The sequence below is a fragment of the Phlebotomus papatasi genome, chromosome 2 (genome assembly GCF_024763615.1).
Source record: "Phlebotomus papatasi isolate M1 chromosome 2, Ppap_2.1, whole genome shotgun sequence".
Taxonomy (NCBI): Eukaryota; Metazoa; Arthropoda; class Insecta; order Diptera; family Psychodidae; genus Phlebotomus; species Phlebotomus papatasi.
In genome coordinates, this window is record NC_077223.1 from 25,537,834 (window position 1) to 25,557,179 (window position 19,346).

Sequence of the window (19,346 nt, forward strand, 5' to 3'; positions counted from 1 at the left end):
GAAATAATGTATTTAAAGAAAAATTTAGTATATTTATCCCTCCATACGGTAAGGTGTCTTATAATGCAAAAAAAACTTTTCACTTTTTGGATATTTAGCGTATTGGTCGCGAGTGCAAAAAAATTCCCTTAAATCGAAGTATGAGAAAGTGGCTTCAAATTTCAGGCAATTTGCCAGGGGCTTGACGAAATTCTACAACTTTCTAGAATATTTGAACTTCGTGAGACCAACACCAGGGGCGCCACAGTCAAAAAACCAATTTAAATATCACATAACCTTAATTGTCTCTAAACGTGCTTAACCGATTTTGATGATTACTTCGACATAATTGTAGAGGACATTTAGGTATATATTTCGTCCATACATCATTTTTCGATCAGATAATGCGATCTGTCGGATTTTGTCATTTAAGTGTGAAAAACGACGAATTTACTCACGAGTTTGATTCGAAATAACTGAATGGCGTCCCCCAACTTCAGCTCTAAATCAAATTTGCATACATTCCTAGTTAGTTAACGTTAAGAATCTCACCTACATAATCCGGTTACACTTTTTCAACCGAACATTAAAAATTTATAAACTAAATAATGTACAAAATTAGCAAGAATCCGGTACATTAAAATTAACAAATAATAAAAATTTTAATGATATAATAAAATTTTAAAATGAGGTGATGTTACATCAAGAGATATGGATCAAAATGAGATACAGTTTAATATTTTTTCAATACTCTATCACTCTATCCCATGTAGAAAACTTATGACGTTGTATTTATCTGCAAGATTTTTAAATGTCTGAAAATATTATGTGCATTTGGTCATGATAGTACCGATAGTACTTATAAACATTTATCTATTATCCTAAAAAAAATACATCTTTACTACATTCATGCATATGTTAAACAACCCCTCCTTCCCCTATATGTAAATCTAGAATTTTTTTTTGATACGATTAATGAAGAAGTATCGAAATTAAATCAGTATGAAAGGGAGAAACACCTACAGATCCATGTGTCTCTCGATTTCATTCGGCAATGATGTGATTAACCCTTTAAGGACGATTGGGTCACCGGTGACCCAAATATGAAACTTTTCCTACCACCTTCTAAAGTTGTATTTTGCCCTAGAAACTTAGAAAAAATGATTTTTTCTGACCCTCAATTTTTACCTTCTCGTCCTAAAGGGGTTAAAACAATTTTTGCAATTATCTGGTAATTTCAGTTTAAATTATATAGGGCTATATTCGCTTTCGCAGTTTTATTTAAAGATCAAAAAAATAATTTCTTTATGATTATTTAAACATTCTCCATTTTAAAATAATAAATTGCTGTGCCACTTTAAACCGAATTTGAGTGTATAATTCTAGAACGAATTTGCCAACATTCGGGATATAAATTTATTATATAATTAATTTTACAATATTTTATTTGTTAATTCTAAAATATAATCATCCAGCGATGTTTACCGGTGAGCAAAGATTGATTCCTAAGTCCTTCGCATCCTGAACTTCTAGGAAATACATCACTTGAGCACTTTGAAAACCATTAAATGTGGTGGAAAGGCTCATGGTATAGGCACCCATATTGGGAAACACCAACACATCACCTATGTCAAGTTGTGGTAGCACCTGATCCTCAAAAATCTTGTCAAAACCATCACAAGTAGGACCCCATAAAGTAGATTTTACGCTTGGTTGACATTTTTCTATATCTTCAGAAGTATTCTTTAGCAGAGCATGAGGTTCTGTGATTGGTAAATTTACTAGAACTCCAATAAAAGAACCATACACTCCATCGTTAGCGTAATACTTCATATGAGTCACATTTCCGTCTGGTCCTAAAACTTCATTCTTGGAATGAATTGTTACACCAAGTGTAAATGCTGAGGCCACAAAATATTTTCCCGGTTCTGAAATTATCTCAATATTGTCTTCTCCTTCCGGAAAGTAGTCATCTAGAGCTGCATTGACAATGTCCGCAAACGGCCCAAGATCTGATCCTATGTCACCTGGAAATCCTCCACCGATATCCAGTAAAGTCATGCAAAAACCCAATGTTGTAGCATAGTCAAAGAGTTTCCGGGCATGTTTAATGGCTTTTCGGTAAATTGGAGGATCCTCACAGCCACTACCAACGTGAAAACTGATGCCAACAACGATTAATCCGAGATTCTTTGCCTTGAGCAAAAGTTGTGGCCCATCAATATGTGGATCACAGCCAAACTTACTACCCATCAGGACCTCTGCCTTTTTAGCATCACAGCGAAAACGAAGAACGAGACTACAAAGAGAAAAGATGAGGATTGCGTTAAGGCTTTGCATTTACTTTCTTCAAAATCAAATGCTAAACATTCCTTTAAACCTTTTAAGTTATTTTTTTCCAGAATTTTTGAAATGAAATGATCGTGATTAAATTCTCTTATTTCTTATCAAGCAATATTTTGGAAACATAATTTATTAACGAATTAATAAATCAACTGGTTACTGTGCATACCTCCCATTGTTACTTTAAATTAAATATTTGAGGCAAATAATCCATTAGTTTATGAAAAATCACTAAAATTGTTTATTTTCAAGATTACGAGACGTTCAGAAACTCGGCTAAGCTTCCAGACTAAAGCTCACATTAGAAGTATGAGTTTAATTCATCAGTCAACAGGAAATATTTAGTTTTTTGACATCAAATGCAATATAGGGGAGACTGGGGTAAAATTTGTCAAAACGAAAATTTCAATATTCACTATTTTCTAAAATAAAAGAGACTGAGGCTTGAAATTTTTATTATAGATAGCCTTCATGAACCTTCTTAAACTTCCAAAGTTTCAAGGGATTCGAGGAAGGATTATGTAAAATAAAAAAATAATGAAATTTTGAGCCCTATTTTTGGAATATTTGGCTTACAGAAAATATCAATACTGATTAGCTCAATTTAAGCACATTTCCCGTTAACATAGAGAAAAATTACCTTCGACAAAGTTGTAGAGGAATAAATTTCCTACACTGAGAAAAAACAGGGGTGCGATTGACTTTTTTTTACCCATAACTTTAACACCTTTTAGGTGTAAAAATATAACAACATTTTTTAATGTTAATTTTACACCTTTTTAAGGGTAAAATTAACATGGAAAAGGGTAATTTTAACCCCTAATACACCTAAAAGCATAACATAACATTTACACCGATTTCGGATCAATACTGCAGGGTAAAATAAACATTTCCGGAATGTTATTTTAACTTTTTCGGATTTCTCTCAGTGTATAAAAATATTTCTATTTGATATTTTTAACGTTTACGAGAGTAAAACGTCACAAATTGTCCGAAGACTGACAAAATTTGCCTCAGCAATTTTGAGAATCTCCACAAAATCGACTTTTAGGAAATGATTCGAAAATCACAATTCTTTCGAGATAGAGGAAAATATTCTTCTGCAATGTTGTAGAGCAGTAAATTTCCTATAAGAATATGCTCATTATAAAACGTTTAAGTTTAAATATGCGTTTTGACAAGTTTTGCCCCAGACTCCCCTATTCTGAATCCAATAGAGTCCACCGAAAAGTACACCTTTTTCCAAAAGCCGTCTCCAAAAATTAGGTCTCCTCAACGGCTGAATATTGAAAATTTTTAAATGAAAGTTTCAGCAAATACAGTAGATTCTCGCTAATTCGGCTCTCTGAAGATCGGACTACTTTTTAATTCGGGCAGCAGTTAAATTTGAAAAAAGTTTGTTGACATTTTTTAAATTCCGATTATGATTATCGAATGAAGCAAATAGGCTCAAATTTTCCATGCTTTGTCTCAGTTGTGATATGATTTTTCATTATTAAGAGGCTTTCATGAAATTTGCAATGAATATGAGCATTTAACTTAATATGAGTATGCAGGTAAACAAAAAATCGTTGCATTTCAAACAATTTGATGCCAGAATTTCTCTCTAATTCGGGTGACATTTCGGTCCCAAATGCCCGAATTTGAGAGAGTCTACTGTATAGTCAAACTGTTATACCTTTTTTATATACTTAAGAACTCGAATTAAATATTTTTTATCATGTTGGAAGAAGATGTCAAGGATATATTTGTTTTTTTTTTAGTCTGCGTAACCCACGTAACCCCTTAACCCTTTAAGGACGATTGGGTCACCGGTGACCCAAAAATGAAATTTTTCCTTCGGCCATCTAAAGTTGAGTTTTGCTCTAAAAGGTCAGAAAAAAAAATTTTTCTGACCCCAAATTTTTGACCGTTTTGTCCTTAAAGGGGTTTAAGCCTGGTGGCTCAATTATCTTTACTAAAGTGTTTAAGAAAACAGCTAAAGAAATAGTTCAATCGGTCAACGGAATCTTCAGAATTCGCCAGAAAGTCCTATATTATAACCAAGGAATTATATAAAGAAATTCGTATTAGTCACTTCCTCAATATTCGTGAACTTAGCTGTTTAAAACCGAATCGTGTTGTATTATTACACGGTGTATTATGTGTTTTTAATTACATTTTCCTTAAAAATATTAAATAATTAATGTATCACCTTGAATTTGTACAATGGAAACAAGTCATATAATTTCACATCAGTTTATGGGAAGAATTAGGGCACCGTAAACACTTTTGATGAGCATTTTTAGGTGTGATGTGATTCCTTCATAATCACACCTATTGTAATCCTCGGATTTTCTAATAGTGCTCAGATCGAGCTGAAATTCACAGAGTATATGTTTTGAACAGCCCTGATGCCGAAAATCATAAGCCGCCATTTTCGGGTTCGGCCGGCCGTCCGGCCGTCCGTAGTACGTAATATCTCTGGTTTGGAAAGATATATCTTCATAATTTTTTTTTTAATATATTATCTACTCGTGCGTACGACGATTTCTGTGCCATTAGTTTTTTGAAAAATCGGTTCTAAACCGGTTAAAAATCACGTTTTGTAGTTTCTTGAAATCTAAGCATGCGATTTTAAAAATTTTATGTTTAAGTTGTAGCCCAGAAAATTTAGAAAAAAATTTAAAAAAAATTTAAGACAATCGTCGAACAGTTCTCGAGATATTTCACTTTAAAGATTTCAATTTTAAGAAAATTTGCTAATAGCGTCAGGTGGGAAAAAAGCGGGAGAAGCGGCGCCGAACAAACTTTTCCCATATATATATCACTCTCTCTCTTGCTTTCTCTCTCTCTCTCTCTGCATAGTGAGCCTATATTCGAAGATTTGTAAGGTGACTTATACAATTCGCGATTCGTGATTTTTTTTTCACGGATTTTCGCGAGACGCGAATTTTTCCCGGATTTTGCGGGGCGCCAAGGGGTAACTCATTCCTATTTTTTCTGACAAAGGTTTATGGTTTCTCGGGTTTCGCGATGCAGAAATTGGGTTTCTCGGATTTCGCGATGCAATTCTTGGGTTTCTCGGGTTTCGCGATGCAAAAAGTAGATTTCTCGGGTTTCGCGATGCTTAAATTGGGGTTCTTGGGTTTCGCGATGCAATTCGTGAGTTTCTCGGGTTTCACGATGCAATTTTTGGGTTTCTCGGGTTTCGCGATGCAGAAATTGGACTTCTGGGGTATCGCGATGCAGACACTGGGTTTCTCGGGTTTAGCGATGCAATTTTTGGGTTTCTCGGGTTTAGCGATGCAATTTTTGGGTGTCTCGGGTTTCGCGATGCAATTCGTGAGTTTCTCGGGTTTCACGATGCAATTTTTGGGTTTCTCGGGTTTCGCGATGCAGAAATTGGGCTTCTCGGGTTTCGCGATGCAGACACTGGGTTTCTCGGGTTTCGCGATGCAATTTTTGGGTTTCTCGGGTTTAGCGATGCAATTTTTGGGTGTCTCGGGTTTCGCGATGCAGAAATTGGGTTTCTCGTGTTTCGCGATTGAGACACTGGGTTTCTCGGGTTTCGCGATGCAAAAAGTGGGTTTCTCGTGTTTCGCGATTGAGACACTGGGTTTCTCGGGTTTCGCGATGCAAAAAGTGGGTTTCTCGGGTTTCGCGATGCAATTCGTGAGTTTCTCGGGTTTCACGATGCAATTTTTGGGTTTCTCGGGTTTTGCGATGCAGAAATTGGGCTTCTCGGGTTTCGCGATGCAGACACTGGGTTTCTCGGGTTTCGCGATGCAATTTTTGGGTTTCTCGGGTTTAGCGATGCAATTTTTGGGTGTCTCGGGTTTCGCGATGCAGAAATTGGGTTTCTCGTGTTTCGCGATTGAGACACTGGGTTTCTCGGGTTTCGCGATGCAAAAAGTGGGTTTCTCGGGTTTCGCGAAGCGTTTCTCGGACAATTGACGAGCGTTTCTCAATATGAGTTACCCCTTGGGGGCGCGAAATTTTTCGCGAATTTTCGCGGGCGCGTAGTTTTCGTGGGTAATAAATATCTTCGCATATTCTCACGGGTCGCTGACAGAAGTTCTAAATGGATGAAAAGTTTGAGGCCTCTATCTCTTATAGTTTCCGAGATAATCGACTTTGAAGTTTTTCAAACACTTTTATACATTTCTCATCCAATTTTTTTTCATTTTCAAGTCAAATTTTGCACATATCAAGCCTGAAAGATACTCTAAATGGATGTAAAGTTTGAGGCCTCTATCTCTCATAGTTTCCGAGATAATCGACTTTAAAGTTTTTCAGATACTTTTATGCATTTCTCATTCAATTTTTCTTATTAATAACGATAATATGTTACATACAGTTTAAGAATTATTAAAAGAAATTTGCATTATTTATGTATAAAAATCGTTCGCGTTTGTCACAATCCAAATTTGCAATGAAGGAATCGCACCTCTATAAGCTGATCTAGGCTTATCACTGGCTTAGTCTTATGATCACCCTGAACTCTATTCCTTCGCTACCCACATGGCAAAAAAAATTGTGTAAATAAAAAAGTTTTCTTTTTCTTTACGCAATATTGTACTTCACAGTATGGGAAGAGGAACTGAAGATTTTTTTTTAATTGAAAGGTAAAACCTATCTAGGGAATGTGAACTTATTGGGGGATTACTGAAGATCTAAAAACGATGTTTTGCTGTTAAAGTCATAGAACGATGACAAGTTGAAGAGGAAGTGGAACATACATGCTGTTTTTTCATGTTCGGGTAGTCAAAGTATAGTTTTCAGTGCGTAATTTTCACATTATTTTTCAGCTTTACCCTATTTCTATGATTGTAAAACGATACCAAATTTAAACTTTCCGATTATTAGAAATTTTAACGTATACTGCTTCATTTTACAATCATATTTTTCTCAGTGTATACATGCTTGACACTCTTGAGAGAACTTTTGTTTTACTTACAAATTGTACATAAAACAAGAATTATAACACTTGCGATAAAACATTTTTATTTGATCCTTTTCGCACTATATTATTTATTAGTTCGGTTATCATATTTACTTAGCAATACCTTTTGCTTTTACATACCATTATCTCATCAGTAAAGAATGGTTTGGTTACGCACAAATATTTCCCATCTTTATCAAGAATTCTATTTATATTCATTCTCTAAGGTATTCTGTGAGATTCTTTACTATCATTTCCTTAATATGACCATCATAAAACACAGCGTATTCTCAATAAATTTTCCGAAAATACCACATTTTTAGTAAATCCGTGGTGAAGAACATTATCTAAAAAGTTTTTCCTACTGTCTGAGAAAAAAGAATAACTTGTTTTTTAGAATAGAAATATTCTTATCGGTCATATTTTATACAGACGTTTTTAATAGCTTAAAAGCTATTTAGCAAATTAATGAGTCTGAAATATTCTTTCATAAAACATTTAGAGAAAAACGAAATATTCATATCTTACTGGGCGTCTGGGTAGAGCAGTCGAATTTTCTCAAGCTCAGACGCAGAGTCAAAGGTCATGAGGCTGGTATTAGTGGCCGCTGCGTAACGAATATGGGAGTTAGCCTTGCATGGGTTGGCAAAGATGATCCTGTCAGGAGTGACTCCGTATTTGAGAACAGCATTGATCTCAGTCCGTGAGGCACAGTCAAAGCCAGTGCCCAATTTGGCCAGCAATCTCACAACATTCTCATCACTGTTACACTTAACAGCATAAAAAGGCTTCACACGTGGCAATTTCTGGCACCAGAGGTCATACTTCCTTGCCACATCCGACAAATTACAGAGATAGAGCGCCTCGTCCTGGCCAGCATCCATTTCCTCGTAAATCTTCTGCCGAAAAATGGCATCTACATCGAATTGACCGTCAAAGAGCGTGATTTCATTCTGCATTATAATCTTCATCTTTTTTCAGTCTCTTTTAATTCTTTTAGAGGATCTCGTAATGTTAATACCACTTCACAAATCAGTGCTCAGAATTTCATATAAATAGTGACAATTCTCGTTTTAGCACCTTTTTATGATCCAGGATAGAAGATTAATTTCAACATTCACAAATTACTTCACTTTGGACTAATAAGTTCGATGAACAAATGTAGTTTAATGTAGAAATTTTTGATCAAATGATGCTAGGTGGAATGATGTTGAATTATATTTAATTATGGGTTTAATAAAAAGGAGATAAAAAGTGTGTACATTATCTCAGGAAGATAAAAGAGCCACTGAGCTCGAGCTTACACGAAACGCGTATTTAAGTCTAATCAGCATTAAGTATCTTGCCAAAGAAAACTTTTGTTTTTGTAAGTAAAAAACCTTATTATTCATAATAAGTATTTAATAACGACATAGTGCTCTCCAAATTTTTAAAAGAAATTTCTAGTTTTTTATTTGAATATGAGATCTTTCCAAAGAAAAAACGGGTGGTAAAGTATTCCAGGCTTTGCGAAGTGCTAGAACTCGTGACTTTGATGCTATACCTCAAAAGTACTTACGCATAATTTACCGATTACCGATTCTCAACCGACTTAAACCGATTCACAAATCAGTAGTGTACTTAAGGGGGTGCGGTAGGGGCGGCCCGCCCAGGGCACGAGCCTCCAGGGGCGCCGATGTTCCTGTTTTTTTTTTTAGACAACTGAACCCTGACCCTTTATTCTTGCCATGTTGAAGTAAAAAAGATTTTAGTAAGTTTTTCTGGAGAGCCCCTCTAGTTCTTAGAATGCTTTTTGCCCTTATAATATCTTGTGTTAACACTTTTAATTTCCTCGAAGACTTTCTAGGGCGCCTCTCTAGTTCTTAAAATGCATCTTGTCCTTATATATCAAAATTTCACGTTAAAGTAAACAAAAAAGCCCTTTTTAATTCCCTCACTTTCTGGGGCGTCCAACTGTTCTAAAGGCTTTCTTGACGCCCATAAAGGTCTCAAAATGCATTTTACCCTTATATTTTTGCATGATTTCATGTTTAAGTAAAAAGTGACACGTTAAATTCCTTCAGGTGCTTTTTGGGGTCACCTAATTTGTTGCAGAGCTTTCTTGGCGCTCCTCTTGCTTCTAAAGCGCATTTTGTCCTTATTAATCTTTCAAGATTTCGAGTTGAAATAAAAAAGTACTTTAAAATATTAAATTAAAATTGTGCTGTAAGCTCAAGCATAAGATGGTTTATATTGTACATGAAACTCATACTTCTCAGATATTGTGCATAAAATCTGCATAGCTGAAGCATAAAACGGTTTATATTGTGCTGAAAACACGCACAGCTGTGAAACATAAAACGATTAAGATTAAGAAATCTGTTAAAATTTTAGATTCAATTTTTTTTTAGCTATGCAGGACTTATGCACAATTTTATGCATTTTATTCTTGAGCTGTGCACGGCTATACCGGTTTTGACGATTACCATCTGTTTTATGTAGTCCAACCACTGCTGCTGTGCTGTGCATGTTTTCAGCACAATCTTAACCATTTCATGCTTAAGCTGTGCATGTTAAGAATAAGAAACAAACGTCAATCCTTGATTAAAATCATTTAAAAATCATTAAGAATCATTTAATGCAAAATTGGGTTCTTGAAACTACATTTTTCCTGAGTCTTGAGTGAAAATCCTATGTATGGATATAAATTTCAGAAATTGAACAAAGAGGGAGATGAAGAGTAAGAAAGATAAGAGGAAAAATTGTGCCATTCAAGCTACGCTCGCGACATCTGCAATTGTGAGAAATTTGCCTGTTTGTTGGTGCTCCAAACTCTGTTTTGTGATGGATTTTATATTCTTTTAAAAAAATGTGAACATTAATTTCTTTAGTAGATACATAAATATTATCCCAAAACATGTAGGAAAGTACTGGTGTAGTGAAATTTGATGTAACTTATTTCAGTTTTATTTTCCAGGTAGATATATAAATGACTAAAATTATCAAAAACTCACAATTTTGCGAAAAAAGATTCTTATTTCTAAACTACTTGAACTATGTGGATCATTCTTTCTCTGGACAAGCATCCCTATAGTATCTATGATTTCATGTAAGTCTCATTCTGTGAAATCTAATACCTATTTAAAAAATCGCAGTGTTTGGTGGTACCCCTGTTTGGTGGTGCCCCAGTTTCCCCTAACTTTGAAAATAAATATCTTTCAAGTATAATATTCACAGAGAAGGTAGAGGGTATAAAGAAGTATCCAAAAAGAAAATTGAATGAATTTTGTAAAAAATCGAGTTATTCGACTCATTGAGTTGTCGATATATCAAAATCGACGTATTATACATAGTACTCTCTCTGTGGAGTTCGAGCAGTAAAAGTCTCAAAGTTTCTTAATAAACGTAATAAACTATTACAATTTTTTTTGGATATAAAAAAGAAATATAATTGAAAGCAAAATTATATATTAATTTTTCATAAAGTTTAATAGAATTAGTGACATTATCACATGACTATTTCACCAAAACTTATGGTGTCTACTAGAAGCAATTTTCGTAAAAAATTGCTTTTTTAAAAAAAATTCTGACGTTTCTGACTACAAGGATAGAGGAAATTTTCTTTAAAAAGGTATTTTTTAAAGAAATTTCTACTAGTGTGTAGAGGCCGGTGATAAAAAATTCTGTGATAAAAAACATCATATTGCTCTTTTTGTTATCAACAATTGAAGACTTCTCTACTATCGGATGAGGAGTTTTCCAACGATTTTCTTCGGAGTAGAAATAGATTATCTACGCTAAGACGGCGGTGGCCACAGATTTTACACAAAACTATAACATCCTGAGCAAATAAGGCATTGTTGATAAACTGAATATCTATCTATCTATTCATTTGAAGTTTTACTCTAATTTGGATAGTGAAAATTTTTCCCAAGTGTAAATTGTAAGCTTTTACAATAAACTTTTCTTTTTTCACACTAGGAGAAATTTCTTTAAAAAAAACCTTTTTAAAGAAAATTTCCCCTATCCCTATGCAGAAACGTCAGATTTTTTTTTTAAAAAAAGACAATTTTTGACGAAAATTGCTTCTAAACAGAAAAAAATATTTTGTAAAAATATTCGTAAATGTTTGTGAATTCCTATGGGGGAGTTACGAAATGCTCGTGTTTCGTATAACCCACAAACAAGTTCGTAAAAGTTTGTACTTTTTTCACAAACATCATAAAATTTTGTCATTTGTTCGTAAATGTTCGTAAAATATTCGTCAGATAAACAAACATTTACGAACAAATGACAGAATTTTACGAACATTTTTTGTGTGTTTACGAACATTTACGAACAAATGTTCGTAAAAGTACTCTGAAAAAAAAATGTTTTGTCGAATTAACAAGACAAGTTTGTAAAAAGGATGTTCTTCCATACAGAATATGGAAAAGTTTTGTCAAATCGGTGGCCAACTAGATCTTGTTAAAAGTTTGTCAAAAGGGTGTTTTTCCATGTAAAGTACAAGAAAAAGTTTTGTTAAATTGGTAAATAACATTCTTTTAACAAAATTTCAACAAAATCCATTTGTTCGTTTAACAAAACATTTTTTTCAGAGTACAAAAAATGCTCGTCAAGTGATGATGTTACGAACAATTTTTGTGAAAAAAGTACAAACTTGTACGAACTTGTTTGTGGGTTATACGATTTACGAGCATTTCGTAAGTCCCCCATAGGAATTCACAAACATTTTAACAAAATACTTTTTTTCTGTGTAGTATGTAAACACCATTAGATATCACTAAACTTAAAAAGAGGTGGCAAAGTACCTCATACTTTGCGAAATGCTCAAGCTCGAAACTTAGATGATAATCTCAAAAATACTTTCACATCATTTAGCGTTTATTGATTCACATCGCAACCGATTTGAACCGATTCATAAATCACACAAAAGATCGCCCAAAATAACTCGGGAGTAATACAATTGATATTTAGATTAAAAATACTCATCGTTTGATAATCTATTCACTACTGGTCCATAACCAATTGAAACTCGTTAAATCTTATCAGAAATTCCAAGACCTTTTCAGCGAGTCTATCCATGAATTCCTGGATTATTTGGAAAATTATAATAAAGTAAGATGAAATCAATCTTAAATTAATAATTCATATAAAATCTAGGATTAAACAAAGTCTTCTTCACTTTGTCTTTGAAATTAGTTGGAAATTTCACGTGCTTATGAATTATGAATGCTATAAAATACTAGTAATAAACGACTTCAAATTTATATTCTAATAAAGTAATTGCCAAAAAGTGTTAGCAAGTGCTTTTTAACTGTCTGATGTGCACGTATTTTTATGAAGTAAAAACTACTTATAAAATATAATATATAATGGATAATTAAATAAATTTCATTGGTAGTAAATTATGCTTAATATGGTCAGTACAGCTGTCCTAATAATTACTTTTTCGACTAACTAAAATTAAAACTGTTCTCACAAAGAAGCTCACGGAGGAAGAAAGAATAGTAGTTATTGGAGATACGAAATGACTTTACACTCCGAGGGTAACTTTGAAACCCTGCTGTACGAAAGTTTTCTTTAATTCTAGAATTTAAGGATGGTCAAATCGATCCTATTTACCATGTAAGATATTTTTAGAGGTCGAACATGATAAATAGGATCGGTGAAGATCATCATCATCTGGCAAACCGATTCCAATCGCTTCTGAACCGGTTATAAACCGATAAGTAATTTTTGTCTGAAAATTAATTGTATTAGTCTTCAGTTGTTATAAGTAATTTTTTGAGTGACTTATGAATCGGTTCAAATCGATTGTAATCTGAATCGGTAAACGGTGAAACTACTTTCGGGATATAAAGTGTGTACACGCTAAAATTTTCCATAGGTAGAACTCAGAGGAAAAATGACACATATCCTATGGCTAAAGCATAGGATATGTGTCATTTTTGCTCTGAGCTCCACCATTCAAAAATGGCTCTCAAATATCAATCACAGCAGTTAACCCTTTAAGGACGATTGGAACACCGGTGTCCCATAAAGAAAATAATTTTTCCTGACTACCTGAAATTATTTTTTTCTTATGCTTGTACATAATTGCAAAGTAGGAGGTTGAAGGAATCTAGGACATTTTTTGCAAGTCTCCAAATATTTGCTATATAGTAAATATTTAACCTTAAAAATGACGAATTTTAAATTTCTCATATTGAAAAATGATTTTAATTATTTTTTATACTTCTAATTTTTTTCAAACCAAACCATTTTGGAAAAAGAAACTGAAATATTTATACGTAATAGTTTTTATTAGACTGAAAATTATTATTCATTGGTATTGTCAGAAAAATTACTTAAATTTTTGTGCTATTTTTGTCCCTATCGCTCGAAGAGGTAAAAAATGCATCGAATAAGAATCTTTTGGATTTTCCAAAGTCAAATGTAAGACGTTTCATTGATTTTGTTTATTGGATAAATTTTTATTGTTGATTTTCGCTCCGTAAAAAGTGTCTTGTCGTTAAAGGGTAAATTTGAAAAAAAAACAATGCATTTTCGAAAAGTTATTTTTAGGATTTTTTCCAGTTTTTGGTTTTTTTATCAAATGGCTTCTCACCCTTCTCACCGAATGATTGCACCATCTTCTTAATTTCTTTCATTAGGGACCTGACAATGTTGTCAGCTGGCTGATCCTTCTTTCTGAGATTGGTCTTCAGAATTCCTCAAAATTTACCAATCAGGCGAACTTACGGTGTGCAGGGAGGGTTGAACATCTTTCTCAAATATTGAACGTTGTCTTGCTGAAATATTCCAGGGTGGCTTTTGTATATTTGCATGATCGCAGATCAGACCAAAAGACTGAAGGGATCTTATGGTGTTGATACATGATAATTAATTTAATTTTGATTAATGAATTCATAATAATCAATTAATTATTAATAAGCAAATACTTCAATTTCAAAAACAATGAGATCTATTCAAATTTAGGGTAAGGGCTCATAATTTTGGACAGTCTGCTTCTAAGCATCGATGTTCCAAGTTTGAAGTGCGATATTTTCAATACTAATTGACTTTTTTTGTTACTCTCTTTTCAGATGGATTGTTTAGAAACTTGGCAAGCTATTAAGGGTCTTGTTTTTACTAAAATTAGTTTTAATACGTTTAAAAATGAATTGATATGTAGAGGTGAATTTAACTCTTATTTTGGACAACTTGGTTGTATATTTGGACAGTTAATTCGCCTCAAAAAGATGCCCATTGTACTCCATTTCAAGAACCAATCTTACCAAATCCTCTTCCTGTTCATGTAAGGAAACTGTAGAATGTCACAAGAAGCTCAGAAATTTGCTATATCATTCATTAAAGTAAGTTGACTTCGGTAGACTTTTAAGGCTTTTCTCACTACATCTCTTTCGTAGAAATGATGCTCCTTTGTTTCTCCAAGCATTTATACAACATAGTCATCACAAAAGCTAAACCTGAAGAACTAAAGTTACTAAAAATTCATTCCCTACCTACAGCAATTCGGATAAAAACTGTCCAGGAATGAATCATCTAAAATCATTAAATTTGCGTATGATGTATAATAACCATGGTAAGGAATGGGTTAAACTGATCAATGATCAATATGAGTGCAATTCTCTTCCAAATGCTATGCATTTCAACAAAAAAATTTTATATACAGGGTAAGTGTGCCAAATTTCGGCATAGTTGCTTGCAAATGCCAAAATCTCAAGTTTTAAATGTAATATTTTAAATTCAAATTGATTTTTTTTATTCTTTCTTCTTAAAGAGTTTTGCTTGGAACCTTGTAAAGAGTTTACCGTTTTTATTTACTCTAAAATCATTCTTAATACATTTTAAAATGAATAAAAATATAGACATAGCTTTGGTGACCTATTTCGACCACCTTCATTCTCATAGTTCCTTGCCCTTCCGGAATTCTCCCAATGTCTTTTTTAGATCATCTTGTTCGTCGAAGCAACATTTTTTGTTATTCTTTGCATTGTATAATCTCTAGAGTACGTAAAATCTAAAAGTTCATGGAAATTTGAGGAACAAAAAAGATGGCCGAAATTGCAAGCTGGCCGGAATTTGGCACACTTACCCTACATAAATGTTTTTTTTTCATAATGTGAATGAACGAACTCTTAAATTTTGTTTTATGATATCATGATGATCAAAAGCTTACTAATTTGTCAAAATTATTCTATCATCAGTGATTTGTGATTTTTTTATTAAATTACTACATAGAGCTAAATGTTAAAAATACTGAATGTTATAGTATTTCATCAGAGATTTATTTTCGAGCCCGGAAGAAGGGCATAAAAATTCCTGCTGCATTTTTGTACTAAATTCTTTGTAGGTTCGATTGTTCTAAAAACGATTTAAAACTTTACAAAAATATAAAGACTTTTAATTGCCTGTCAATGCTTCAAAATTAGTAAAGCTTATGATACCACTTCAAAAGAATTACATTCGTATAGCAAAACACTTGAAAAAAAAACAAGAAAAAAATTAACTGCAATTGTCTGCGGCATCCACATAGTGACAGACTAAATATAGTATTAATATTTCATAGTTAATAATAAAAAAAAATAATAATATCTTATTCAACGCCAGTTAAATCATTTTTATATCTTTTTAAAAAGAGGATGCATGGGTAAAAGTTTAGCGCTGGTGCTTTAACGTCACTTTTCTGGACAATAATTTAATTTTAAAGATTATTTACGTAAATAGGAGAGTAACATAATAACTTCCACTTATTTATTTTGTGTTCAAAACAGTTCTCGCTGTTTTTTTTGTGAAAATTCAAGTTTTATTACAGAAAATTAGAAGATATTATTTTATTCAAAATATTGTCCATATTGTATAATATTGTACATATACATATATATGAATATATTCTATCTATACATATATTGTATATATATTACATATATTGTATATACATGTAAGTTATTCTTTTTGAAGCGTCTAAATTCTGTCTAACCACCCGGGGTACCACCAAACACTTTCTGGGGCAGCAGTAAACACTTCTTTTTCTCACTCATTGAAGCCATTTTGGGCATTCACCACAGCTCTTAATTATAAAGAAGATATTAAAATGGTGAATAATTCTCAAAAAAAAACTCTACAACATTTAGAATAAATTACTAAAAAGCAGAAAAATAAAGCAATGCACAACAAACACATTTTTCCATTGGCTTTTCGTCATTTTGACAACAATCGACTTCTTTTTGGTAAGCAGCGCCACTAAATCATGGCGAATATTTTACCTGAAGTTCGAATTTTGCGCGCTCTTCAGCTTGGTTTTTAATCAAATCGAAAAGTCGTCCCGTAATTCTTGATTAAAAACTTATTTAAGGAATAATTAGGTTCATTAAACTATATTTCTCCCATTTCTCCTGAATTTTGAATGAAATTTCCATGAATGGATAAAAATTTCGGAAATCGAACAACGATGGTGAGGAAGAGTAAGAATAAAGAGAAGAGAAAAAATTTTGCCATTCAAGCTACCCTCGCGACATCTGCAATTATGAGAAATTTGCCTGTTTGGTAGTGCCCCAAACAGACACCATTTTGTGATTGATTTTTTATTCTTTAAAAAAAAATATGAACATTAATTATCTTAAATAAATACATAAATATTATCCCAAAACATGTAGGAAAGTACTACTGTAGTGAACTTATTTCAGTTTCATTTTCCATGTAGTTATATAAATGACTAAAATTATAAAAATCTCATAATTTTAAGAAAAAAGACTCTCATTTCTAAACTACTTTAAATATGTGGATCATTCTTTCGCTGAACAAGCATCCCTATAGTATCTATGATATCATATATAAATCTCATTCTCTAAAATCTTACATCTATTTAAAAAATCGCAGTGTTTGATGGTACCCCTGGGGCATCACTGATGCCCCAGTTTCCGCTAGGCCACAAAATAAGATTTTTTTTACAATTAGAGAAGATAAAATATTTAATCCGACACTTCATCTCATACATCCTAGATGTGAGACATAATTTGGGCCAATTTCTTTTCTTTTGCATAATTTGATTAATTTCAAATATTCTGTATTATTAATATTTTTTAACGTAAAATGAAGAATATAATATTAAATGTGTTTAATCTTTTATTTTAAATTCATAAATTAATTTAAATTTTAGTTTGCACAGCTGTTTCTTTTGTTAATCTGTCAGAATGTTATCTAACACTTTGTTTTTTTTTGTCATCCAAGTTTTCTTTACTTTTTTAATCTTCATATCGTCGTCATCATGAGCCTCAGACACTTGGGTTTTCTTGACACGTTACAGTTCATTTTCATGTTCTTAGTTCTTATACTTGATGTTTAGGCAACTGTAAGGCGCCTCTATTTCTCCTTTTTATCTGCAGGAGCTCAAGATCATTGTCTTTTCTGGAAAACTCGTGCGAAGAAATGATGGATGCGGAAGTGTTGAAAGTGGAATTGGTGAAAAGTAGTGCTCCTGTTCGTACAGTCAGTATCGAAACGTTGGCTGATAAAAGTAAATTGAAGAACAAAAAAATGACCGCACTCCCACCTTGACTTGCCTTAAAAGACCAACACGTGCATCCTAGGCATTCCACAATAAAGAACTACTTTACACCCAGTTTTGAATGGCCCGAAGACAGATTGTGTCTAAGGAAGAGCTAAACTTTTTGTTTAAATTTTGATATAACAGAAGTGATACCAGTGTAACCCATTGTTTCTTTTAAAAATTTATTGCTGATATCGTGAAAAGCGAAGCGAATGTCCAAAAGTATGAGGATGGGATTTTCTTTAGTAGAAGGTGCATGTACCTTAATATGATTAAGAGCGGAGAAATACATATTATTCATCCGTCTACAACCAAAGAAGTTTGCAGTCAATTTTTGAGGACTTTCTTCCATGTACTCTTCATTTGGTATCTTCCGTGGAAACAAGATGTGGATCTAAATAAATTGTGGAAAAATTGTGGATCTAAATAAAATAATTATAAAAACCAGGCAAAAATGTCGTATAACAATGTAGCCCCACAGCTCAAAGTAGCCCCACCTCCCCCTATACAAAAGAGATGCCATTTCGCGCACAGCATTTATAGGGTCGAAGGAGTACATCTTCGGATAGAAACACTTGTCAGTAGTATCGTCAAAATATTGAAAATGATTTAATGTATCAAATTAAATACAAGTAGAATGACATTTTTTCATTAGACTATCTCTTTCTTCTTCTATGAAGGCTAGATGATAAAATTTTATATCCCAAATAGTACAGAAAGAGTGCCAGGAAATTGATAAAGTACAATAAAGAAATTAAAAAAAATCACTTTCACTGGATCATCTCCAAGAACTTCACAGTTTTGTCTTATTCTCCGTACAAGTTCGAGGAGCAATCCTTTTCAATGTATTGCATATCCAAAAGTCAGCTCTCTGAGGTGCTTCGTTTTCATGGCATAAGATAGTTTAGAACTAGATTTTCTTAAATCGAAAAACGAAAATTCAATTTTCGAAAATTCATAATGCTCTTTCATTTACATATAGTATACATTCAGGGATTGTTGGAAACGCGAGCGCCAACTGGCGGAAATATTTGAAAACTTATTAAGTAAGCCAAACCCTTCCCGCACATTTGTCAGTCTTTTTGTGAAAAGCGTGGCGTGACGAGCAGTTGTGTAATTCCTTTGGGAAAGGAATTTGCGTAACTTAGGATATTTTCTCATGTTAAAAACCTATGTAATTTAGTAATATTTATTGTATAGGTTTGGCTGAACTCCTTGGGAGATGATCAAGCTAGGTCAGTGGTGCCCAAGAAAAAAGCCGAATGAAAAATGAGTTGCCGAGCGATACACTGCGAAAAATGGTGTGATAAATGGAAAATTCACCTCCGCAAATAAACTTGAATTTCCTTATAAAAATAGGAAAAACCTCCGACAAATGAATTTTCCTAGAAAGAAAACATCCTAAAGTTTTATTTGGTAAGGTATTTTGTGGATAATTACTGCTAAATTCTAATAAAATTGCGATGAATTGAAGGGCTGTATTTATCAGACATATTTTCGAGCATCCGGCAAAATCTGGAGGAGATGGGGCTTTGTGCTTGGTATGAAAAAAAAGCTTATTCTTTG

At 33.1% G+C, this 19,346-nt stretch overlaps 1 protein-coding gene across 1 annotated transcript; it reads right to left on the bottom strand.

The window, feature by feature from the left end:
- Window positions 1-1,384: 1,384 nt before the first annotated feature.
- On the bottom strand, window positions 1,385-8,536 carry LOC129803230 (ornithine decarboxylase 1-like). The gene is made up of 2 exons (XM_055849677.1): window positions 7,775-8,536; window positions 1,385-2,278 (listed from the first exon to the last, which is right to left on the bottom strand). Exons 1-2 carry the CDS (start codon window positions 8,215-8,217, stop codon window positions 1,447-1,449), a joined length of 1,275 nt encoding a protein of 424 aa, XP_055705652.1. The 5' UTR covers window positions 8,218-8,536; the 3' UTR covers window positions 1,385-1,446.
- Window positions 8,537-19,346: the final 10,810 nt, after the last annotated feature.

Excerpts from the sequence above, each read along its gene's own strand:
- LOC129803230 (XM_055849677.1), bottom strand. The coding sequence starts at position 8,217 with ATGAAGATTATAATGCAGAATGAAATCACGCTCTTTGACGGTCAATTC. Across the intron at positions 2,279-7,774 it reads CTGCTCTACCCAGACGCCCA|TCTCGTTCTTCGTTTTCGCT; the intron begins GTAAGATATGAA and ends TTCTCTTTGTAG.